Source organism: Tachysurus fulvidraco, chromosome 12 (assembly GCF_022655615.1).
Source record: "Tachysurus fulvidraco isolate hzauxx_2018 chromosome 12, HZAU_PFXX_2.0, whole genome shotgun sequence".
NCBI classification, from domain to species: Eukaryota; Metazoa; Chordata; class Actinopteri; order Siluriformes; family Bagridae; genus Tachysurus; species Tachysurus fulvidraco.
The window spans coordinates 13,666,735-13,686,033 of NC_062529.1; the positions used below are offsets into that span (position 1 = coordinate 13,666,735).

The window sequence follows — 19,299 nt, forward strand, 5'->3', positions numbered from 1 at the left end:
ACTTGGATGTGCAATATCCAATATAATTTGGATACTTTTTTTTTTTTTTTTTTTTTTTTTAAATCAAGTGTCTATTGCTTTTCTGTAAAACCCATTCTAGCAATATTTTTCACAGGAATAACAAAGCCATCTTATTTGGTTCTTGAGGGCTTCATGCTATTTCAGTGCTTTGGTTTAGACTGTACATTTAGGGTTAGACAAAAATACTGGGCAGGAAGCATTATTTCGGTAAGTAATGCAAGGTTTCATCTACAGTTTCCATTACTCCACTGGGCTTTTCAAATTACTAACATGTGCATGTGTTGGGGTTGCACAGTGGTTGCGGTGGTGTTTTTCTGCTCAAGCTCCAGGGCTCAAGCTCCAGGGTTCAAATCTGAGCTCCAGTTGCTTTCTGAGTTCTTTGTGTTCAGCTCAGACTTGCTCATTGGGGATAAATACAAATACATTTAAATATATCTAATATTGATCTTGAATGTTGTTTTATATTAATCTTTATATTATTCTTTATAATAACCTTTTGTTCTATTTTTTGTTCTGTAAAGTTGCTTTGAGACATTTTCAATCGAAAAAACGCTATACAAATAAACTTGAATTGAATTGAAATTGAATTGTGTTCTTGTTTTCTTCAAGTTCTCCAGTCTCTTCACAAAAGCATACCAGAAGAATATAAAAGTATTGAATGAATGATTGAATGAATGATTGTGTATTCAGACATCCACTTGGTGTTTAAAGACACTTTGGAAAGCCCTTAGCTCTTGTCTTTGTTTTATGTAGCACCATGGTCCTGGAGAAACGTTGTCTCATTTCACTGTGTACTGCAACAGCTATATATGGTTGAAATGACAATAAAAGCTTCTTGACTCTTGAAAATTCTAAAAATTCTGTACAAGTAAAAAAAAAATAAAAGCGTGAAATCATGTATTCATAAACTTACTGGACATAGCACACACACACTCTCTCTCTCTCTCTCTCTCTCTCTCTCTCTCTCTCTCTCTCTCTCACACACACACACACACACACACACACACACACACGCACACACGCACACACCTTAAAAATGCAAGTTATAATAGGTATAATAGTTGGCTCGCTGTTTTGTGGATAGGTGTGTCAGTCTATTGATGATGGTTTGGATTTCACATTGTGATCATAGCTCACTGGGCATATAGTAGTGTTATTATTATTATTATTATTATTATTATTATTATTATTATTATTATTATTATTTGTTGTTTTTATAAGCCTACTTGTCTGGAGACTGCAGAAGAAAATAGCTAGCAAAATGTGCTAGGTGCAAAAAAAATGACAGACTTTTAGCCTTGTTCTATTTATTCTGTGTGTTTCTAGTCTTTAATGACCAGGCTTTGGGTCTTGTTTTTGGATCTTGTTTTGCAGGAACTCTGGTTGGAGATACTCTTAAGTAACACTAGGGGGCGTCAGTTTCTATTTCACACTTATAGCGTTTGTCTCTCGAGGAGCAAAAACAATCGGGAGTCTCCTGAGCTGCTGTGTTGTTTCGTGTACAACTTTGTTAGCAGTTTAACGAATTTTTTTAACGAGTTTTTTTTACTTGTAAACTTGTAAACGGAACGCGTTATTCACACCGATGAAACCGTGCGTTATTTTAAGGGGAAGTGTTTTTTTTTTTGGTATCCTCGCTGTGTAGCTGCTGTTGATGAAGCTCCTGCACCAGTTCGCCTTGTTAAAGTAACAAACTGATTTAAATCTCTTATATTAGATTATGATACAATGGGGATTTGTTTGTGGATGATAGTTTTTCTTCTACACAACGCTAACAGAGCTCAAGGTAAGTGAATAAAGTCGACTTTGTTTGTATGGAGTTTAACTAAAATGTTTTACTTTATTGAATCAGTTTTAGTTCACATTATCTATAAAAACAAATCATTTTGGTCGTAAACAACTGCTGGGTACTTAATCATTAGGTTGTCTTTAATGTACAGACAATAATGAATTAAATGTTTTTGACTGATGTTAGTGATTTGATGTAATGGTTATTAAAACCACACACTTATCTATAAATGGAAATGTTAACCCCTGCTTTCATGTAGTATAAAAATAAAAGAAAGAAAAGAGTATTTTACACGCATTTTGGTTTTTACATGAAGCAATAATAGTTACCCGTAATAGTTACTTATGGTGTGTTGTGATTGTGCTGTTTTGCCTGTTGAAGCCAGCTGTCCTGCTACAGTAAAGAGCTTTCATCACACTTCAACTTGCCTTACATCTGCTAGTCTGAGTCAGAACTCGGCATCTGTAAAGGACTGTGCTGTGGCACAATGGACAGCACAGAAATCGGATACAAAAGCTGCCTAAGTTTCAGGAAATGTCGTTCCACAGTGGTTCACAAAATCGGCACATTAAATGTCATTTAATGCAGCAAACGTTTACTAAAATTTTTAAGGGAAAAAGTTTGACGGTTGAGGTTGTGGTCTTTGGTCAGTATTAAACTCACAAGAAAGAAATGTCACATCTGGAAGGTTTACATCTGGCTTGTGTGCTGTCTGTCAGGGTTAAAGTTTACCAAGAACCCGGCCAACCTCACCGTAACACAAGGTAACATGGCCCGTCTTGGCTGCGCTGTTGAGGGCCTAATCGAGCCAGAGATCTTGTGGATGAAGGATGGAGAAAAACTGTACAGTATGGACCAGATGTACATTACTGTAGACACACATCACTGGGAGACATATCACAGGTAAGAGGACTACTGGTGTAAGTGTTCTGTTGTATTTCTACACGGTTCACACTCCAGAGGAAGTTCAGATGTCTACAAAGTAGTAATAAGATAACTATTCTTTGCTATACAAAAAAAAATCTAATAAAAAGTCCTTTGCTTTATACTACAGTTTTAAAGTGAGATATAGTGTTTCTGATATAATTAAAAAGTACTCTGTTTGCTTAGCAGCCTGTGATTGAGTTTAGAGTCTATTTTTTTCTTTCACAAAAGTTTCCAGGTTGATTTGTTATAGGTATGAATTGTAAACTTCAAACATTTGACGAGGAACCATGACTAAGCTTTTAAAATTCATTTCACAGCAGCAGTATTATTGTAGCAAAGCTTCAGGGTTAACATTGATAGACTGCTTAAGAAGCCACAAACCCTTTTCTGCAGGAATTATAGAATTAAAATTGCCTTTATGGTGCATATGCACGTGTTTGCTTTGGTTTATAGTTTCCTATTTGGACATGTTTCAGGATTAGTGTAAGTTTTAGTTTTAGTTGACATAATAGAAGGTTCCATCTATTTATCACCCTTAAGATGAACTTCTGAAGAAACCTTTGAAAGATCAGTTCAGATGCCTGTTACAGACGGTTGGCTTATACATTAGGAATATTAAATATGCTCAAATCTTATACTGTGGTATGATTGTGCTATATAGAGTACAAATTATATTTTGAATGTAGTGATTATCTTTTAAAAGTTGTCTAGCTGTGCAGTGGTTTATTCTGTACTTGATATAACCATGAACTGTAGCACATACTGATCATTCTGAGTGTATATTATCAGTGTGTGCAATTGCTCAAGTAGCACTTTTCTGTATTCTGGCCTTGGTGTGGAAGAAAAGTTATAAAGCAGTCCTTCTGACCACATGAGACAGCCCTCTGGGATGACACTGGCATAGCTGAGCATATAATGTTGATGTTGTAAATAAATAATAGTTGTTGTTGCAGATTATTCTTCTGTAAATCAGTGAGCAATGCTATGCTGTTTGACCAGCAAAACCAACACCAACAGCATGAATCAACATTCCTGATCATAGTGTTGTTCTTTTAATAGTATTGTTTTTTTCCCTATAATATCCGAATGGGGTGGTTATTTTGATTACCCATACATAATAAAGATTCCCCACATTAATGTCCTCAATTTGCTCACCTGCAGTTTCCACCTTCCAGCCCGTTCTCCACTATTCTGTCCTTCTGGTATTTTACAATTGATTGGGGATTGACTGGGTAGAGAGAGTATGCCATCCCTTTCCCTACCCCATCCACAATCCTCTGCCAACACCAGTATATTTCTCTCTGGATTTCATATATTATCACTGCACTTGTGTTTTTCTGTCTGGTCTAGGGCACAGAGCAGAATGGTATGTGACATTTATTCTGGGTTTTTCTATCAGGTGGCTTATAGTCCTGTTCAATTGGCTTTGATTTGCAGATTTTTTTGGCGATTGGATTTTTTGACTGGCGTTCTTAAAACTTTTTTTGTTGCAACATAAACACCAGACCAGAGAAATTCTTAGAAAAATGTGGGAGTGAAAAGGAGGTGCTGCTGCTTAATCAGCTTTACATAGCTTTTGCCCTGTTGAGTCTGCAAATAAGAAATCTCAGAGCATAGGATTTTTTGTCAGGAACATTTCCTCTCATGTATTAAAAAACAACAAAAAAAACAACACAATTTTTATCCTGGAAAATGGCATCACTTTTGATTAGTAAGCTGATGGGGTCATCTTCTTGGTAGAGTTGACAGCCATGTGTTGAGCTGGTCGTGAGTAATGCACAGGCTGCCGGGAATGTGGGTATGTGTAGCAGATGCTGTCATTTCTGCTAATCTTTTGCATCAGGGCTGACGTAGAGCTCGTGGCAGGTCTTTCAGATCCATCCCAGGCCAAGTTATGAATAAAACACTGAGGAAAAAAGCATCTGTTTTTAGTCAGTTCATTATAAAGACCTATACAGGCACAAGACAACAGGTTTAATGATATTTAATGATATTTAATCATTTAAGGTTTAATGATCTGTTAATGTGGCTTCAAGTGTAAATGGTGAGACAGTATTTACAGTACACCTCTCTTGATTAAAAATGTTGTAAACACACTGTATCTGTCATTCTGTCAAGTCAGTATGGACACAGTTTTATTGTACTTTTTTTTCTCTGTGAATTTGATCAGTGTAAAATCAGTCCAGCAGCAGGATGCTGGGAAATACTGGTGTGAGGTGGAACATCATGGCACCGTCATCTCCTCTGAGCCAGCCTGGATCACAGTGGAAGGTAAATCAATACCTGGGGTCTGTTCTCTCTCCAGCTACACATGCTCAGATAATTACTGCTGTTAGATGATACTGAAAATCTATAATACAAAGAGCTGTATTCTATAAAGAGACCGGACATTAGAGTGCTTTGCTATAAGTTATCACTCATAAATATGCCAAGAGAGCAGTTGTTTTTTTCCTCCTGATACCAAAGGACAGATGAATCAGTTGAGATATGGATTGATATGGATGACAATTTCCTTGGGCTTTAAAATAAATAAATGACATGTCTAGAACCTTTGATCTTCCTGAATCTCATTTAAGCAATCTTTTTTTCCAGTGATCATATCCCAACATAATTTTGTTTTCATCTTGTGTGATTGATATCTGTCAAGGTAAATGGAGATTGTTTTGAGTTTGACTTTAACACTAGACATCAGTTAACTGTATATTATAAGTGTAGTTATTCAGGATGCACTGAAATCTCAGACACTCAAAATCTTTGGTTTGAAATGGTCAAGAACATCACTTACATTTTTCCCAGAAGAGGAAAAAAAGTAAAAGTTACAACAACAAAGTGTCAAATTCAACATCATAACGAATAGTTGGATCTTAAATACAATGTTTCCTTGGTTCAGTTGTGCCAGTCAGCATGTACACGCTCAAACAGTTTGAGCAGCACAAGGTTAAGCATTTTACTGTTTCTACAATGGGTATAAACAAGAGATTGTAAAACGTCTATATTGCAAATCTGCTGTTATACGTATTTTTTTCTTTTCACTGCTTACTATTTCTAATAGCTTGTATGACTGAAGTTTATCTCTCATATCTTTTCATTTCTATGTTCTATTGTTCAGCATTTTGTCAAGATGACTTATAATTCTTATATCCGTTCTTGCTCTTCAGGTGTACCCCACTTTACATTAGAGCCCCAGGATATTGCTACATTTCCTGGTGCTTCCTTTAACCTTACTTGTGAAGCTGTTGGGCCTCCTGAGCCAGTGCAGTTGCTCTGGTGGCTGGCTGGAGTACAAGAAGGAGATTTGAGGCCTTCCCCATCTGTGCTCATTGTAGAAGGTAACTCCCTGGTCTCCTGAGAAACATATATATAATGTGAGGCTCGATTTTAAATAGTGTGAAGTAATTATATATCTACATTCTTGGTATATAAAAGACTGATTGCTGACACATGATGACTAACTCATAGCAGGTGAAGGTTTAATAGGTCTGTTTGTATTGTAAAGTTAAGATTGTAAGTCAAAGGTAAGGCTGTTTTTTAAAAAAAACCCTACGTAGGTTTTGTGAACCATGGCAGTACACTGTTCTTTAGTGTACTGAAGAGAACAAGGCAGTCTTCTTTTATTATTGTAAAGATATGCATTGCAGTACACTCCCAGCTCATCCCAGTTTTCTCTATGGCTTCTGTTTTTTTTAAGCTAAATGTCATAAGAGGTGTGTTTGAAACTTTTGAAACACATTATGGCCTACTCAGACAATATGTGCAGGCAGGAAGGCATCTGGTCATGTCTAAATCAAATATTTGCATAAGATGCTGCTTTCTGAGATACCTTTATCTAGCAGCGGGGTTTGAGTTGACGGTAATTGTGACCAAAACAGAGAAAACTCGACCCCATGTCAAATGTCTACACACTAGGTATGGTATCACCTTTGAATTAATGACGTTATGAGATCACAGAAAACAAAAATTTAATCCCATATTTTGCTGAAACTTGTACATCACTTTGTGGACAATTTGGGATTCATTTCCATCAAACCAGAACACTTGTTTACAGGAGGTGGTTGTGTAGCAGTGTTGCCATATTTGATTGCAGATTTCTCACCCAGGAGATAACATCAAAGAGTGCAGTAAAGATTTGCAATGCGACCCAGTTTGCCTGAGAGACAGAGAACAAAGTGTTAGGCTACTCCTATTTTATCTGACTGGTCTGATGGCTGTAGGTTATTGGGTATGGATCAAAGCAATTTTGATGTGAAGAAGGCAGACTGCGAGATTGAGTGTTAGATGTTGGTTATTCTCAATGAGGGTGGATGGCCAATGTACTTCCACCAAAAGGCCTGGTAAATTGTGCTTCTAAGATAAAAACATAAATATCCATATCTTTTATCAATTACATTATATGAATAGTGAGAACTTCACATAACACATCATTTGAATACCTTTGTCTCACGTTGTTAGCACCCACAAGCATGCAATTGTTTTATTTTTGTCCTGTGTATCCTATGCTCCTGTGCACTGGCTCCAGTGTATCAGGAGCATAAGATAATCTGTGTATACCTCAATGGTATTTGTAATTGTTACATAATCATTGAAGATCCTTTGGGTGATCTAGACTAACAGACTTTCTAGGTTTACAAAACAATATTTTGGCAACTTTGTGATATGAGATTTCCTACTTTTTCAGTCTTTGACACTTTGGTTATCTTTACGTAAACAAACTTAAGCAACAAGCTATCAAGGCAGCTCACAGTGGGGGCATCATTGGTGAAGATGTAATATTTCACTTACATATACAAGAAATCTAACCATCAATTCATGTAAATCTGCCCTTTATATACGTGTCACATTTATTGTTATGGCTTCATTTAGTGGATGATTTAGAAATGTCTTTCAGCCTACAGCACGTGTCTTTAGACTGTGTCTTTAGATCCTTTGAAAGAGTAACAGTATTCATTCTTCTATGATGCTTGTTACAACCCAGTCTAGGGTTGAGCTGCACAGAGTTATAGCTCGGGATTCAGTGATTTGATACCTTTATACATTGGCAAAAAATAGACACAATAGAATTTCTAGGTAAGGTCATTGGTATATTTTTAGAGATAAATAATATATACAAACAATGGTACAAAGGCGTCTCTTCAGGTTGGGCCCAGACCAAAATAATAAACAAAACCTCTAATAGTCAGGTAACTGTTCTTACCTAATAGCAAAGAAAATAAAAAATACAGTGGGACTTCTCTGACTCTCTACCAAAAAACACACAGGGCAAAAGGGAACCCGCTCCCAAAGAAAAAAGGGTCGCCACACCCCTACTGTCAGTGAAACAGTAAGCAATATTTGCAGATATACAAAGAGTGAACCACAGCAACAAATCCAAGGGAAAACCAAGGTCAGAATTGGAAACAGGCAGAAGTCAAAACCAGAACAGGAGCAGACATACAAAACACAATACAGTTCACAAAATCACGGGTTGTAACACGTCTACAACCAGGTCTACTGAGAACAGTTAGTGGGATTCAACTTTTGCTTCACCTCATAAGGTCCAGCAAACTGGGTCTGGAGAGAGAATCCAGGCACCGGTAATAGTGAAATGAGCGAGAGACAGCCTTACGGTCATACCGCTCTTTCCTAGCCGCTTGTGAAGAGCGCAATACAGCCCCTGCTCTTGCCAACTCTAAAGCCTCACAAAGAAGGCCGAACATCCTTCACAACTGTTTTTCACAAAGAGGGAGAAGACAGCCAACCACTGTTCTTGCTGGGCTTTCAAGGGGACTCTCACACAGTGACCAAACACAAGGTCCGACGGGCTAAAACCAAGACATTCTTCCACCGCATCACGTACAGCAAACCGCAAAAGAGGCACCCCCTCATTCCAATCCTTACCAGTTTCTACACAGAACGTGCCCAGCATGGTTTTAAAAGTTTGATGAAAGTGCTCCAAGGCACCTTGTGACTCCGGATGGTAAGCACTAGAAAGCTGGTGAGAAATCTGCGGTGTGCATTACTTGTGAGAACAGCTGTGATGTGAAATTTGTCCCGCGATCGGTTTGTATACACTTAGGGTGTCCACATGTGGTGAATTAATAAGGGCCTTAACCACTATTTTTGACTTATGCATAGGGAATGCCTCGGGGCATAATGCAAGATACGCTGATGAGTCTTATGGGTCCCTGCATGTCCAGAAAAAGGATGATCATGAGCAAAGTTGAGAACATAATTTCTCAGCGAACTGGGAACCACCACCTGGAATATTTCTAACCAATGATCATCAGAACTGGGAGGGGACCATTTCCTCATCAACACTTCATCTTCAACAAAATACCTGGTCTGACACTCACATCAGAATGATTATAGACAGACTCAAAACACTGTCCTAACAAAGCCTCGGATTGCTGAGAAGCCACTAACTGATCACGAGACATGCGCAAATCTTCCTCGGGGCCAGGATAGATATTTGTCTCATTTGTCACCTCGATGTTATCACTAACCTCTTTACAATGTTCCTCCTGAGATAGGAAGGATGTTGACAAATCAAGTACGTCACCGAATTAATTTTGTTGGCCCCGCGTCAAGACACAAACAGGGAACAGAGAAGAGTGCTGGTCACTAGCTTGAGAATTAACAGGTAAGAAGAAAACCCTATTTCCAGCTATGTCATTACCTAGAATGACTGAAACTCCTGCAACTGGTAGCTCTTAGTGCACAGCTACTTTAAACAGCCCAGACAAATTCTCAGTTTCCAAATATACATGATGTAATGGCACACAAATGACCCTCATACCAATTTCTTGAATTAAGACATTGCTACCTACATAAGAGGCTTCAGAGTACTTTTCAACAGACATGTCTGCTCCGAACCAGTACCTCTCCGTTCTCTCAGCTGGAGCAGGCGGTGGCCTGGAGCATTCAGCAATGGGAGACGGGGAGGTTGGTGTTGAGGAACTGAACTTTCGCCACTGAACTGCCAGGTCAAGCTTTTTCCCTTCAATATCCAACTCCAGTTCACAAACTCTTGAGCTGCGCTTTGTACAGTTTGGTATAATTCTTTTGCACTTTGTGCACAATTCATTCGTTGGCTTCAGTCATACAGTCTGGTGTAGGCCACTACAGGTTAGCGGCAATATGTTTAACATGCAAGTGACAAGACGACCTCTTGCATCTAAGCTGTTTTGATTCACACGTGCTGGATTTTCACTTGGTCAAATTAAATTCAAGCAGAATAAATATTGCATGCAGACCACAGTTCAAATGTCACATGTATGGTTTTAGAGAAACATAAATAATATATTTAGGAGCTACCTGGCAGAACTCCCAGGATGGGATGTGATACTGTTATCACCATTGTAGGTTTAAACTTTTAGGAAACTAAGGAGGTGCCAGTAAATGGTAAACAGCACCATGGCATTCAATGCATTCTCCATTGCATTTGTTTTATTCCCTTCATTCTTCTGTAGCTCTTTGCCTGTCAGTGATTGTTAAAAGATTCCAGTATCCTATATTTTCTGCTCCTACTTCCTTTCCTGCTGTGAAATGCATTACAGAAATCAATAGTGTCCAGACAACCTTTTCCTTTTTAGATGGTGATGAGGAGTGAGTGCATTACCATATGGGTTTTTCTTACATGTGTGGAGTAAGCCATTATCTGTTCCATCATAACTGTACTTTGCCATGCCCACTTGAAGAGCATGTATGGTTCAGCAGATCTTTTAATCTTAGCTTTCAATATCAAACAGATATGAATTAACATGCACACTTACTGTTCATCCTCTGGTTTCTCTAGGTGTGAATAAAAGCATAAAATTTTACTGTGAAGCCAAAAATGCCAGAGGCATTTCTGTCTCAAGGACTGGCACTGTGTATATTAAAGGTAAGCTGTGCTTTATTTTTATCTAACACAAACTGAGAAACATAACTGTGAGCTGCTTAATGGGTAAAAAAAAAAAACCTGTACAGCTTATCAAGATTTTAAAATAAAACACAGCAAATATTGTAGAGGAATTTGAAGTAGATCACCCCTACAATGTTTGCAGCTGGAATCAACAGGTATGACTACATAATGCTTATAGGTACAATGATGGGTTAAAGCATAATGTTATAGGCTAAAGTTATACAGTTATAAAGATATAGCATGTTTAATCAGGAAGTCTACTGTATCATCTCCCCATGGCTTTCACTGACTAATGAACGATTCTTTCTCCAGTTAATGGTAGATGGGATGTTGTTTAACAGCAATTGGCAACAGATTTCTGATGTGCTTTCTTGAATGCTTCAGATCTATGTTTTCAAAACTGGTTCATACTGATTTGATTCAGGAATTAAGGTTTTCTTTCTCTGTAACATACAGAGTTATATAACGAATATAACTTGCAGTGAAATGAAAATCCAGCTTGCTCTCTTTTGTGCATATACATATATTATTAAATAAGAAATAATATAAAAGAAATAAAATATTGTTGTTACTTGTTGTAATAGCATAGAATGTGCAAAAAGGGATGTACAGTATAAAAGATGCAGAAGTGTTACATGTCATTACTGTATATTAAAATGCAAGTGTGAACTACTTTGCCCTACAGTTCCTCCTGATTCTCCTTCAAATATACAAATTGCCCAGATGGCAAACAATGTGACCCTCATATGGAGCCCAGGGTTTACTGGTTATTCTGAGTTGTCCAGCTGCACCATTCAGGTACAAAACTTATCACTCAAAATCTTTCATAGGATAGTTGTGCAGTAAACAGGTCTGTGCTCACTCTGTCTGTCTCTTTCTCTGTTTGTCTCTCTTTCTGTGCTGTTGCCTCATTTATAGTAGTATCTACTAGCAGTCTGTTTAACAGGTATTATAGGTTCTGAAACTCCATGATAGAACAGGACTTTGACATGAAGTTGCTGTGTCATCTGTTACTTTGTGTTAGTATTATGTCATAGGTTTAGGGCGTGAATGTTACAGAACCACAATTCTCAGACTAGAATAGGTTGCATTATAAAGTTCACTTGTTCAAAAGGTTATAAAAAGTTTATAAATGTAATTATAATGTGTTTATAAAATGATAATGTAATTATAATGTATAATAGTTTTTTAAAGGATGTAATATTTAAGTCTTTAATGAATGAATGAATGAATGAATGAATGAATGTCCTCAATCTGTAGATGTATAAGAGCTCTGGGAGGAAGGTGACGCTTCCTGAGCTGCAAGTTACAGTGCCTCCCTTCCAGCACACAGTTGGTGGACTCAGCAGTCACTCCAATTATAGCTTCAGAATCCGCTGTGTGAATGAGGTTGGGTCATCCCCCTTTTCTCCTTGGGTGGACTTTCAGACTGCAGAAGCAGGTATACACAACTCTTGATAAGAAATGATGAATCATCAGTGCACACTGAATTGTTTCCAATCATGTGTTTGCCAACAGTGTGTTTGTGTGTTTGCCAGTACTTTACTGTAGCACAGATGTTTGAGAAGCAGAGGGGAAGGTTGAAAGGAATTTCAGTTCTTAGGAATCTAGGCCTCATATCTCTTCCAATACTGACATAATATTTTAGCTTATTTTAATCCCAGCTATTGCAAAACAAATGACGAGATACTGCATTTTAGCAAATCATAAATGCATTGATCTAATTTTGGATTCATTAGACTGTGATTAGCCTTATGTAGTGAGCTGTTAGAAAGTAAATAAACAGCCTTCAGATGAAGCATAGCAGCTCTGGGGGGTTTTTTCCTTCTCAGCATTGGGCTCCATGCCCCCGGCAGCTGCTGGGGGTCGGGGGTGGACAGAGCATGGTTTGAGGAGCATTAGGGGTTTCTGTTGATCTTGTTTATGTTTGTAAACTGGCAAGACTGGCCTCAGTCCAATGGATTCCAGTCTTGCTGGTACAATGCACTATTGTGTGTGTCCCAAATCCATTTTAATGTTGGTCTTATGCAGGATTTGCGCTGCTGCCACCCACTGCTCATTACAGATATTACCATTTTTGAAGGTTTAAAATGTTTATGTTGAGGATAGTTTAATCTTGAAGTATTTAAACGATTATCTTTGATCACTGTTGTCTATTTCTCCCTCTTATGCAGTGCCCTTAGCAGCTCCCAAGAACCTAACCTTTCACTTGACAGAGCAGCAGCTGTCCCTGAACTGGGCAGTGCTTGAAGAAGAAGAGCTGAATGGACGACTGATGGCCTATAAGGTGCAATGGAATGTGGGAGGAGAGAGTCAGGTACTTTCATACTGAGTATTAGTAAATGTAGCATATTAAAGCACACTTGATGTAAGCTATATAAGAATGGAATGTGTATTTTGTAGCCCTGTTTAATAGAGGTGCCTGAAAGAAATACCTACTTTAAAATGTCCCAACCTCTGTATACCATATGTTGTCTTTTCCATCAGTCAGAGATGGTGACTATCATTTACTACACCTGCAATGAGGTGTGGCATGTAATTTAAGACAATTGGCAAATGCCCTTTTCCAGAGAGACTTTTTTTTCCCACCTTATTTTATACAACTGAGCAATTTATGGTTAAGGGCCTTGCTCAGAGGTCCAGATAGATTAACCTGGGGTTTGAGCTCAAAACCTTCCGATTGGTAGTTCAACACCTTAACCACTAGGCTACTGCATCCCCTCCTTTCACTACTGACAGTACTGTTTCAGAAAACCTTGACTAGTATTTGCTTAAGCTTCATGTATTAAAAACACTGTTTATTAACTACACCTCACATTTTTTATTTTAAGGAGCCAATGCTTTTTAAGGGAAACTTTGCTCATGTCTCTGGAGGTGCTCGTTTCTTCAATGCCACTTTTCAAGTATCTGCTTGTACAGTGGTAGGATGTGGGCCCTTGAGCAAGCCAGTTCTTATTATGCCAGCTTCAGGTAAGCTTTATATTGTCCTCAATTTGTACATTGACCTCAATTTGCTGAATGTCAACCCTTTAAAAGCTTTGTAAATCCTGTAAACCTTTTTTTTTTTTTTTTTTTGTCAGTACTGTGTTTGTGTGCTTTCTTGTTTAGGAAGTATTAAATGTTTTATAAGCTGTATGAAACTACCCATAGATTGAATTTAATTATTTAAAATATTTAGAATGACATGTAGAATAGTAAAAGGTTATGGTTTTAATTTACCATAAACAACTAATTAGCCAAGAAACATTTATGTTCCTTTATCATTCTTTAGAAACGCATATATTGTGTCCAAAGTAAATCCAAACCACTGCTTGAACTCATGCTGCTTTTCTCTAAGCATTTTCCTATGACATTAATGAGAAATTTAGACTTGATTGGAAAGATATGATATGTAACATGTGCTTACTGTAAACGAATTTGACGCAAACACACAAAAAAAAAGATTGACTGTGGATCGTTATTCCAGCTGTTCAGGCTCAGTATCAAAGAGGGCACATGTGGGTGGGTCTGCTCTTTGGACTGCTGGTGGCCACCATTCTGGGACTTCTGCTAATAGTCATGGTACACCGCAGAAGCAAAGAATCTCAGTTTGGGTAAGCTATCCTATCCAGAAACAGACTAATTGTAAGCAAATGCAGCCAAAGACTGTGACTGGCAGACATTAGAATTAAAGTGATTTAATTTTCTGAGAATTGTTATGCATATTAGCAAAAATTATATTTTCTCTAGCAGATCTGCATTCAAGTCATCAGGGATGGAATCTGTGGTGTCATTCACTGCAGCAAGATCCTTCAACAGGCAGGGCTTGGAGCTTCCAGAACACACATGTATGTGCTATTGGCAGTACAATTGCCATTATAAACACAAACACTGTAATTGCTGAACTGTATGACTCAGTGTATGTGTTCATTTGAAGTATTGTGCTCCCTCTAGTGGACAGTTTGTGCATCAACGATGACTTGAAGACCAAACTGCAAGATGTCCTCATCCCAGAAAGGCTTCTCACCTTAGGGCACATGCTAGGAAAAGGTAAGCATTTTTGTCATACCTGCACATCCATTTCAATACAAAGGAGTGTTTTTTGTACAGGGGAGCCTTGTTAGCTTAACAAGTCGGCAACAAAGCACATTAATTTGGCTGGAACATTTGTGTGTATTCAAAACATTCTGTGCCCTTCACATGCCAGCCAAAATATAACATTGATTAGTCTACTATTAAAGTTTAAATCAATTAGATTAAATAAGTGGTAAATCTGTTTCCATGTACAGGGGAGTTCGGCTCAGTGCGTGAGGCCTTTCTTAAGATGGAGGACAGCTCTGTGCAGAAGGTGGCAGTGAAAGTACTGAAAAGTAACTAAGCATTTCTTTCATAACGACAACAGGAAACCTAGCTTTTGTTTAGGCTACTTTTATTGTGCTTATTTGACTTTTTTTATTTTTGTTTAACAGCTGATATAAACTCTTCAAGTGATATAGAGCAGTGCCTCAAAGAGGCTGCCTACATGAAGGATTTTCATCATCCCAACGTCATCCAGCTCATAGGTTGGTAAAATAACTTTTTACAGATAGATTCTCTTTATGGGTTTGAGCCATTATATACTTTACAAAATATAGTGGAGAATATATATATTCCCAGAAGAGCGGGGGTTATTATAGCAGTAAAGGGGGGCTGAATCTGGAATAGGCACACACGGGTGTGTGTCGGTCAGACTTCCACAAATATTTGGCTGTATAGTATATGTGGTTCAGTCATTTAAATATTAAATTCAAACAGTGAAATGTACTTGTCTGACTTATTCCATTAACTAGAAGGAAATTACAGGATGTGTCTCTTTCTGATAGGTGTGAGTCTACACAGACGACCCCAGCAAAGGTTACCTATCCCTATGGTGATCCTTCCCTTCATGAAACATGGTGATCTGCATACTTTCCTCCTTATGTCCCGTCTGGGGGACGAACCCTTTGTGAGTGTCTCCTGGTGGATATTTTAATAACAGCAATAAGACTGTAAAACCGAATTACATTAAAATAATGTGTTTCATATGCATAAACTGACAGACATCTAAAATCATTCATTCAGCTGATATCTGTTGATAACATTTTTGCATTCATATTTCCGTATTTGCTGTCTGAATGGATTTGCATTGTTTGTTTGTTTTTCTTTTTGAATAGAAACAAGTTAAAATGCTTTAGTCTTTTTCTATGTCTGTCTTCTACAGACCCTTTCCCTACAAACACTTATCCAGTTCATGTTGGATGTTGCTCGGGGAATGGAATATCTTGGCAGCAAAAATATAATTCACAGGGATTTAGCTGCTCGCAACTGCATGTGAGTCTGTTTATTAATTTGCTTTTAACCAGTTAGATAAAGCTTCCATGCATAGCTTCAGTATTCAGCAAAATATTTCATATTTCAAATTGCGGCTTAACAAAGTAAATCTCATATTTGTTTCACTGATCTGTTTTAGGTTGAATGAGAACATGACCGTATGCGTAGCAGACTTTGGTCTTTCTAAGAAGATCTACACTGGTGATTATTACAGGCAAGGGTCTGTCTCAAAGCTACCAGTGAAGTGGATTGCACTGGAAAGTTTGGCTGACAACATTTATACAACACAAAGTGATGTGGTAATATTTCTGTCTATTTCTGAAGCACCTTTTAATATGCTTGCATCAAAATAAGTGTAGATATACCAAAATTGTGAATGATTAGTGTGTCTACCATATTGTAAAGTCATCATGTGCCAGTCTTGAGTAGGGTTTTTACTGCTGTTAATGTAATTAAATTTACCTCACCACTTCTTCAGTCTGTGTGTTAACAATAATATATCTAAGTTATATACTTACAGTACAGTAATGTCAACAGAGAACATGTATTTATTATAAACTAATAGACTTAAATAGCATTAAATCATTCATAACAATTATTGATAGTTAATTTTTTATCCTGTTCAAAGTTGTATGTATCCAGAGCCTATAATATCTGGGGCAATTTAAAGTCTGTTGGAGAATATTGTTTGCAGCTATATTGTTTGTTTTACTCAGTGGGCTTTTGGAGTGACCATGTGGGAGATAATGGCTCGAGGACAGACTCCTTATCCTGGGGTGGAGAACTCAGAAGTCTATGAATACCTCATCAAAGGTGAAAGGCTCAAACAGCCACCTGAATCTCCAGATGAGATGTAAGTTGGAATCCATACTATTCTACATTGATTTTCTCTGCCAGGTATCACACACTGAAATATGAAGGTGTTGTCCATGCGCGTAGTACTCATGGTCCAAGCAGATGTTTCATAGAGTTAAAATGTACAGTATAGTGAGCGTGCTGGTCACATGATCACATTCATTCTTAGAGAGCTTGCTTACTGGGAAGTGATAATAGCTCTGGATTACAATGGTTATGTGGTTACAACCATATTTAACAACAATTTTAAAAAGCTCTTCACTAACTTTGAAATGACACAAGCCCCTTGCCACAGAAATCTACAGTGCCCAAGAAGGAGGCTTCAGTATTCTGACATTTTTATCTGACTTTGGAGCTCTAAGTTTAGAACTTGGGTGCTGCTATTTATGTTACTGCTCATTATTTTTTCAGTCATTCCTTTGGTTAGATTAATAAATTTGTAAAAAAAAAAAAAAAAAAATTATATATATATATATATATATATATATATATATATAGAGAGAGAGAGAGAGAGAGAGAGAGAGAGAGAGAGAATCAATGTTTGCATTGTTTTGATTCAGAAATGAGTCTTTATTTCAGTAGTGTTGTTTAAAATATGCTGAGAAAATCAAATTGTGAAGCCTGTATGCCAGTGAAGCCTGAATCGGTTCAAATCCTGACCAAAGTCTAACATGAGGCCCATAATAAATTTGACAATAAAATAGTGTAGGATATGCATGCATTATGCAAATACAATACATGTAATTTTAACTTATACATGTAACATCTTTCACTGCAGCATTTTTCTTTTCTCCCCATTTAGCTATGAGATCATGCACAGCTGCTGGTCTCCTGTACCCAAGTGCCGTCCCAGTTTCCAACAACTGGTGGCTCAGTTAGAGGGTCTCTATACTAAACTTTCTCCAGTGGCCACAAAGGAGCGACTGCTTTATGTGAACCTCAAAGAAGATAACGGGGAGCCAGATTCAGGGCTCGGGGCCACAGCCGACACACCAAGCACCTATGAGCCACAGTGGGGTGTGCCGTGGCAATGTACAGATATGGAAGAGGATGAAAAAGACTGGCTTGTAGTGTCCTCAGGAGCTGCGCTGGCTATAGGCGGTGACTATCGCTACATTATTGGCCCATGTGGGTCTACTGACATGGAGAGCAGACGGTCTGAGGATGGCCTATCGGAAGATATCAAAGACGATGGAGACGATGTTATCATAAATGTGTAACATATATATATATATATATACACACACAACCTTTTATTACTGAACCAATCACAGACTACTGTACAAAAATACATGGAAAGCAGTAAAAGGCTGATGTATTAGCAAGTCCTAATAAACTGAAGGAATTTGTGAGATATGTATGATATATAGAACTCTATTTTATGGGGTAAAATAGACATTTACAATCAGCTAATGAAGTAGGCATAGTTTTCAAAAGTAATAGATATAAATAAATGTTTATAAGCAAAATGTGTTAAACAGAGAATAAGTTGGTTTATTAACTTTGTACTATGAGCACTGATTTACTGTATGTATAATGTTTCTTATTAAGGTTGATGTGTTTCCACTGTCAGAAATCTCTTGCTTTTACTTCGTGATGAAAGAGTTTACAATGCCAGTATTGCAGAGTTTGTACATTATCACAGGATTGGTGATTATGTATTGTACAAATGGTGTATGATTTAAGTGTCCACATTACAGTATTCTGTATTAAGGGCTGTGATGTGTTGAGATGTACATTGTTGGTTTAGGTTATTTTAATGTTACATTTTGCACCATTTTTTAAAGATGACCCATTATTTTAAGTGTCATTTATTACAACAGAATAACTGTCAATTTTACATTTCCCTTACTTCATTAGTTTAAATTTATGTTTGAATGTTTAGAAATTGTACCTTTTAAAAGGGTATGTCTGTCTTTTTTGAAATTTTAACATTCCTTGTCAGAAATGGATGCGGCCATGTTATGTCATGCTGTCTGATGTTTTTCTTGTTTAATTAGAGCACATTAGGGCAGAAAATGACAAAATACTTTTATTTCAACTATGACTGTATAAAGATCAAGCTTTGAACATGTAACAATGAAAGTGATATATAGACAACAAATATCAGATAAAGCAATAAATAAATAAATAATAAAATATCAGATAACTTTCCCTAAACTATAATGTAAATAGTCTAAATAATTCATTTTCTCCAGCTGACACACAAAAAGCTTTCAGGTTCTTTTTGTTTAGTGTTTTATGGGAAAGTTTTTCAAAACAGTGTTACAATGGAGCTAATATTGTGCTATCCTCAACTCAAGTGGAGCATGTTTGTGTTCAACACAGTTCTCATTTTGAAAATAAATAAATATGAATTTTAAAGCAGTCTCATAATTTTCAATATTTCTCACATTTGGTTGAATATTATGGACCGGAATTTTAAATGGGGTCCCTTTTACAAACTTTCTGAAAAATCCAGCCTGGTTTAACCAGCTATCAAATGACACAGATCAAGCTG

General features: G+C 37.3%; 1 protein-coding gene across 2 annotated transcripts; it reads left to right on the top strand.

Moving 5' to 3' along the window:
- Window positions 1-1,452: 1,452 nt before the first annotated feature.
- Window positions 1,453-19,166, top strand: tyro3 (TYRO3 protein tyrosine kinase). Of its 2 annotated transcripts, none has more exons than XM_047821098.1 (19): window positions 1,453-1,807; window positions 2,530-2,713; window positions 4,908-5,008; window positions 5,896-6,066; window positions 10,509-10,595; window positions 11,302-11,414; window positions 11,877-12,057; window positions 12,791-12,933; window positions 13,448-13,586; window positions 14,083-14,209; window positions 14,346-14,443; window positions 14,550-14,645; window positions 14,885-14,965; window positions 15,065-15,157; window positions 15,458-15,579; window positions 15,835-15,944; window positions 16,084-16,243; window positions 16,661-16,797; window positions 17,602-19,166. In XM_047821098.1, the coding sequence occupies exons 1-19, from the start codon at window positions 1,750-1,752 to the stop codon at window positions 18,017-18,019; spliced, it is 2,619 nt and encodes an 872-aa protein (XP_047677054.1). In that variant the 5' UTR covers window positions 1,453-1,749; the 3' UTR covers window positions 18,020-19,166. The 2 variants fall into 2 exon arrangements, with proteins under 2 accessions (XP_047677054.1, XP_027028690.2); XM_027172889.2 differs by having other exon boundaries at window positions 14,349-14,443.
- Window positions 19,167-19,299: the final 133 nt, after the last annotated feature.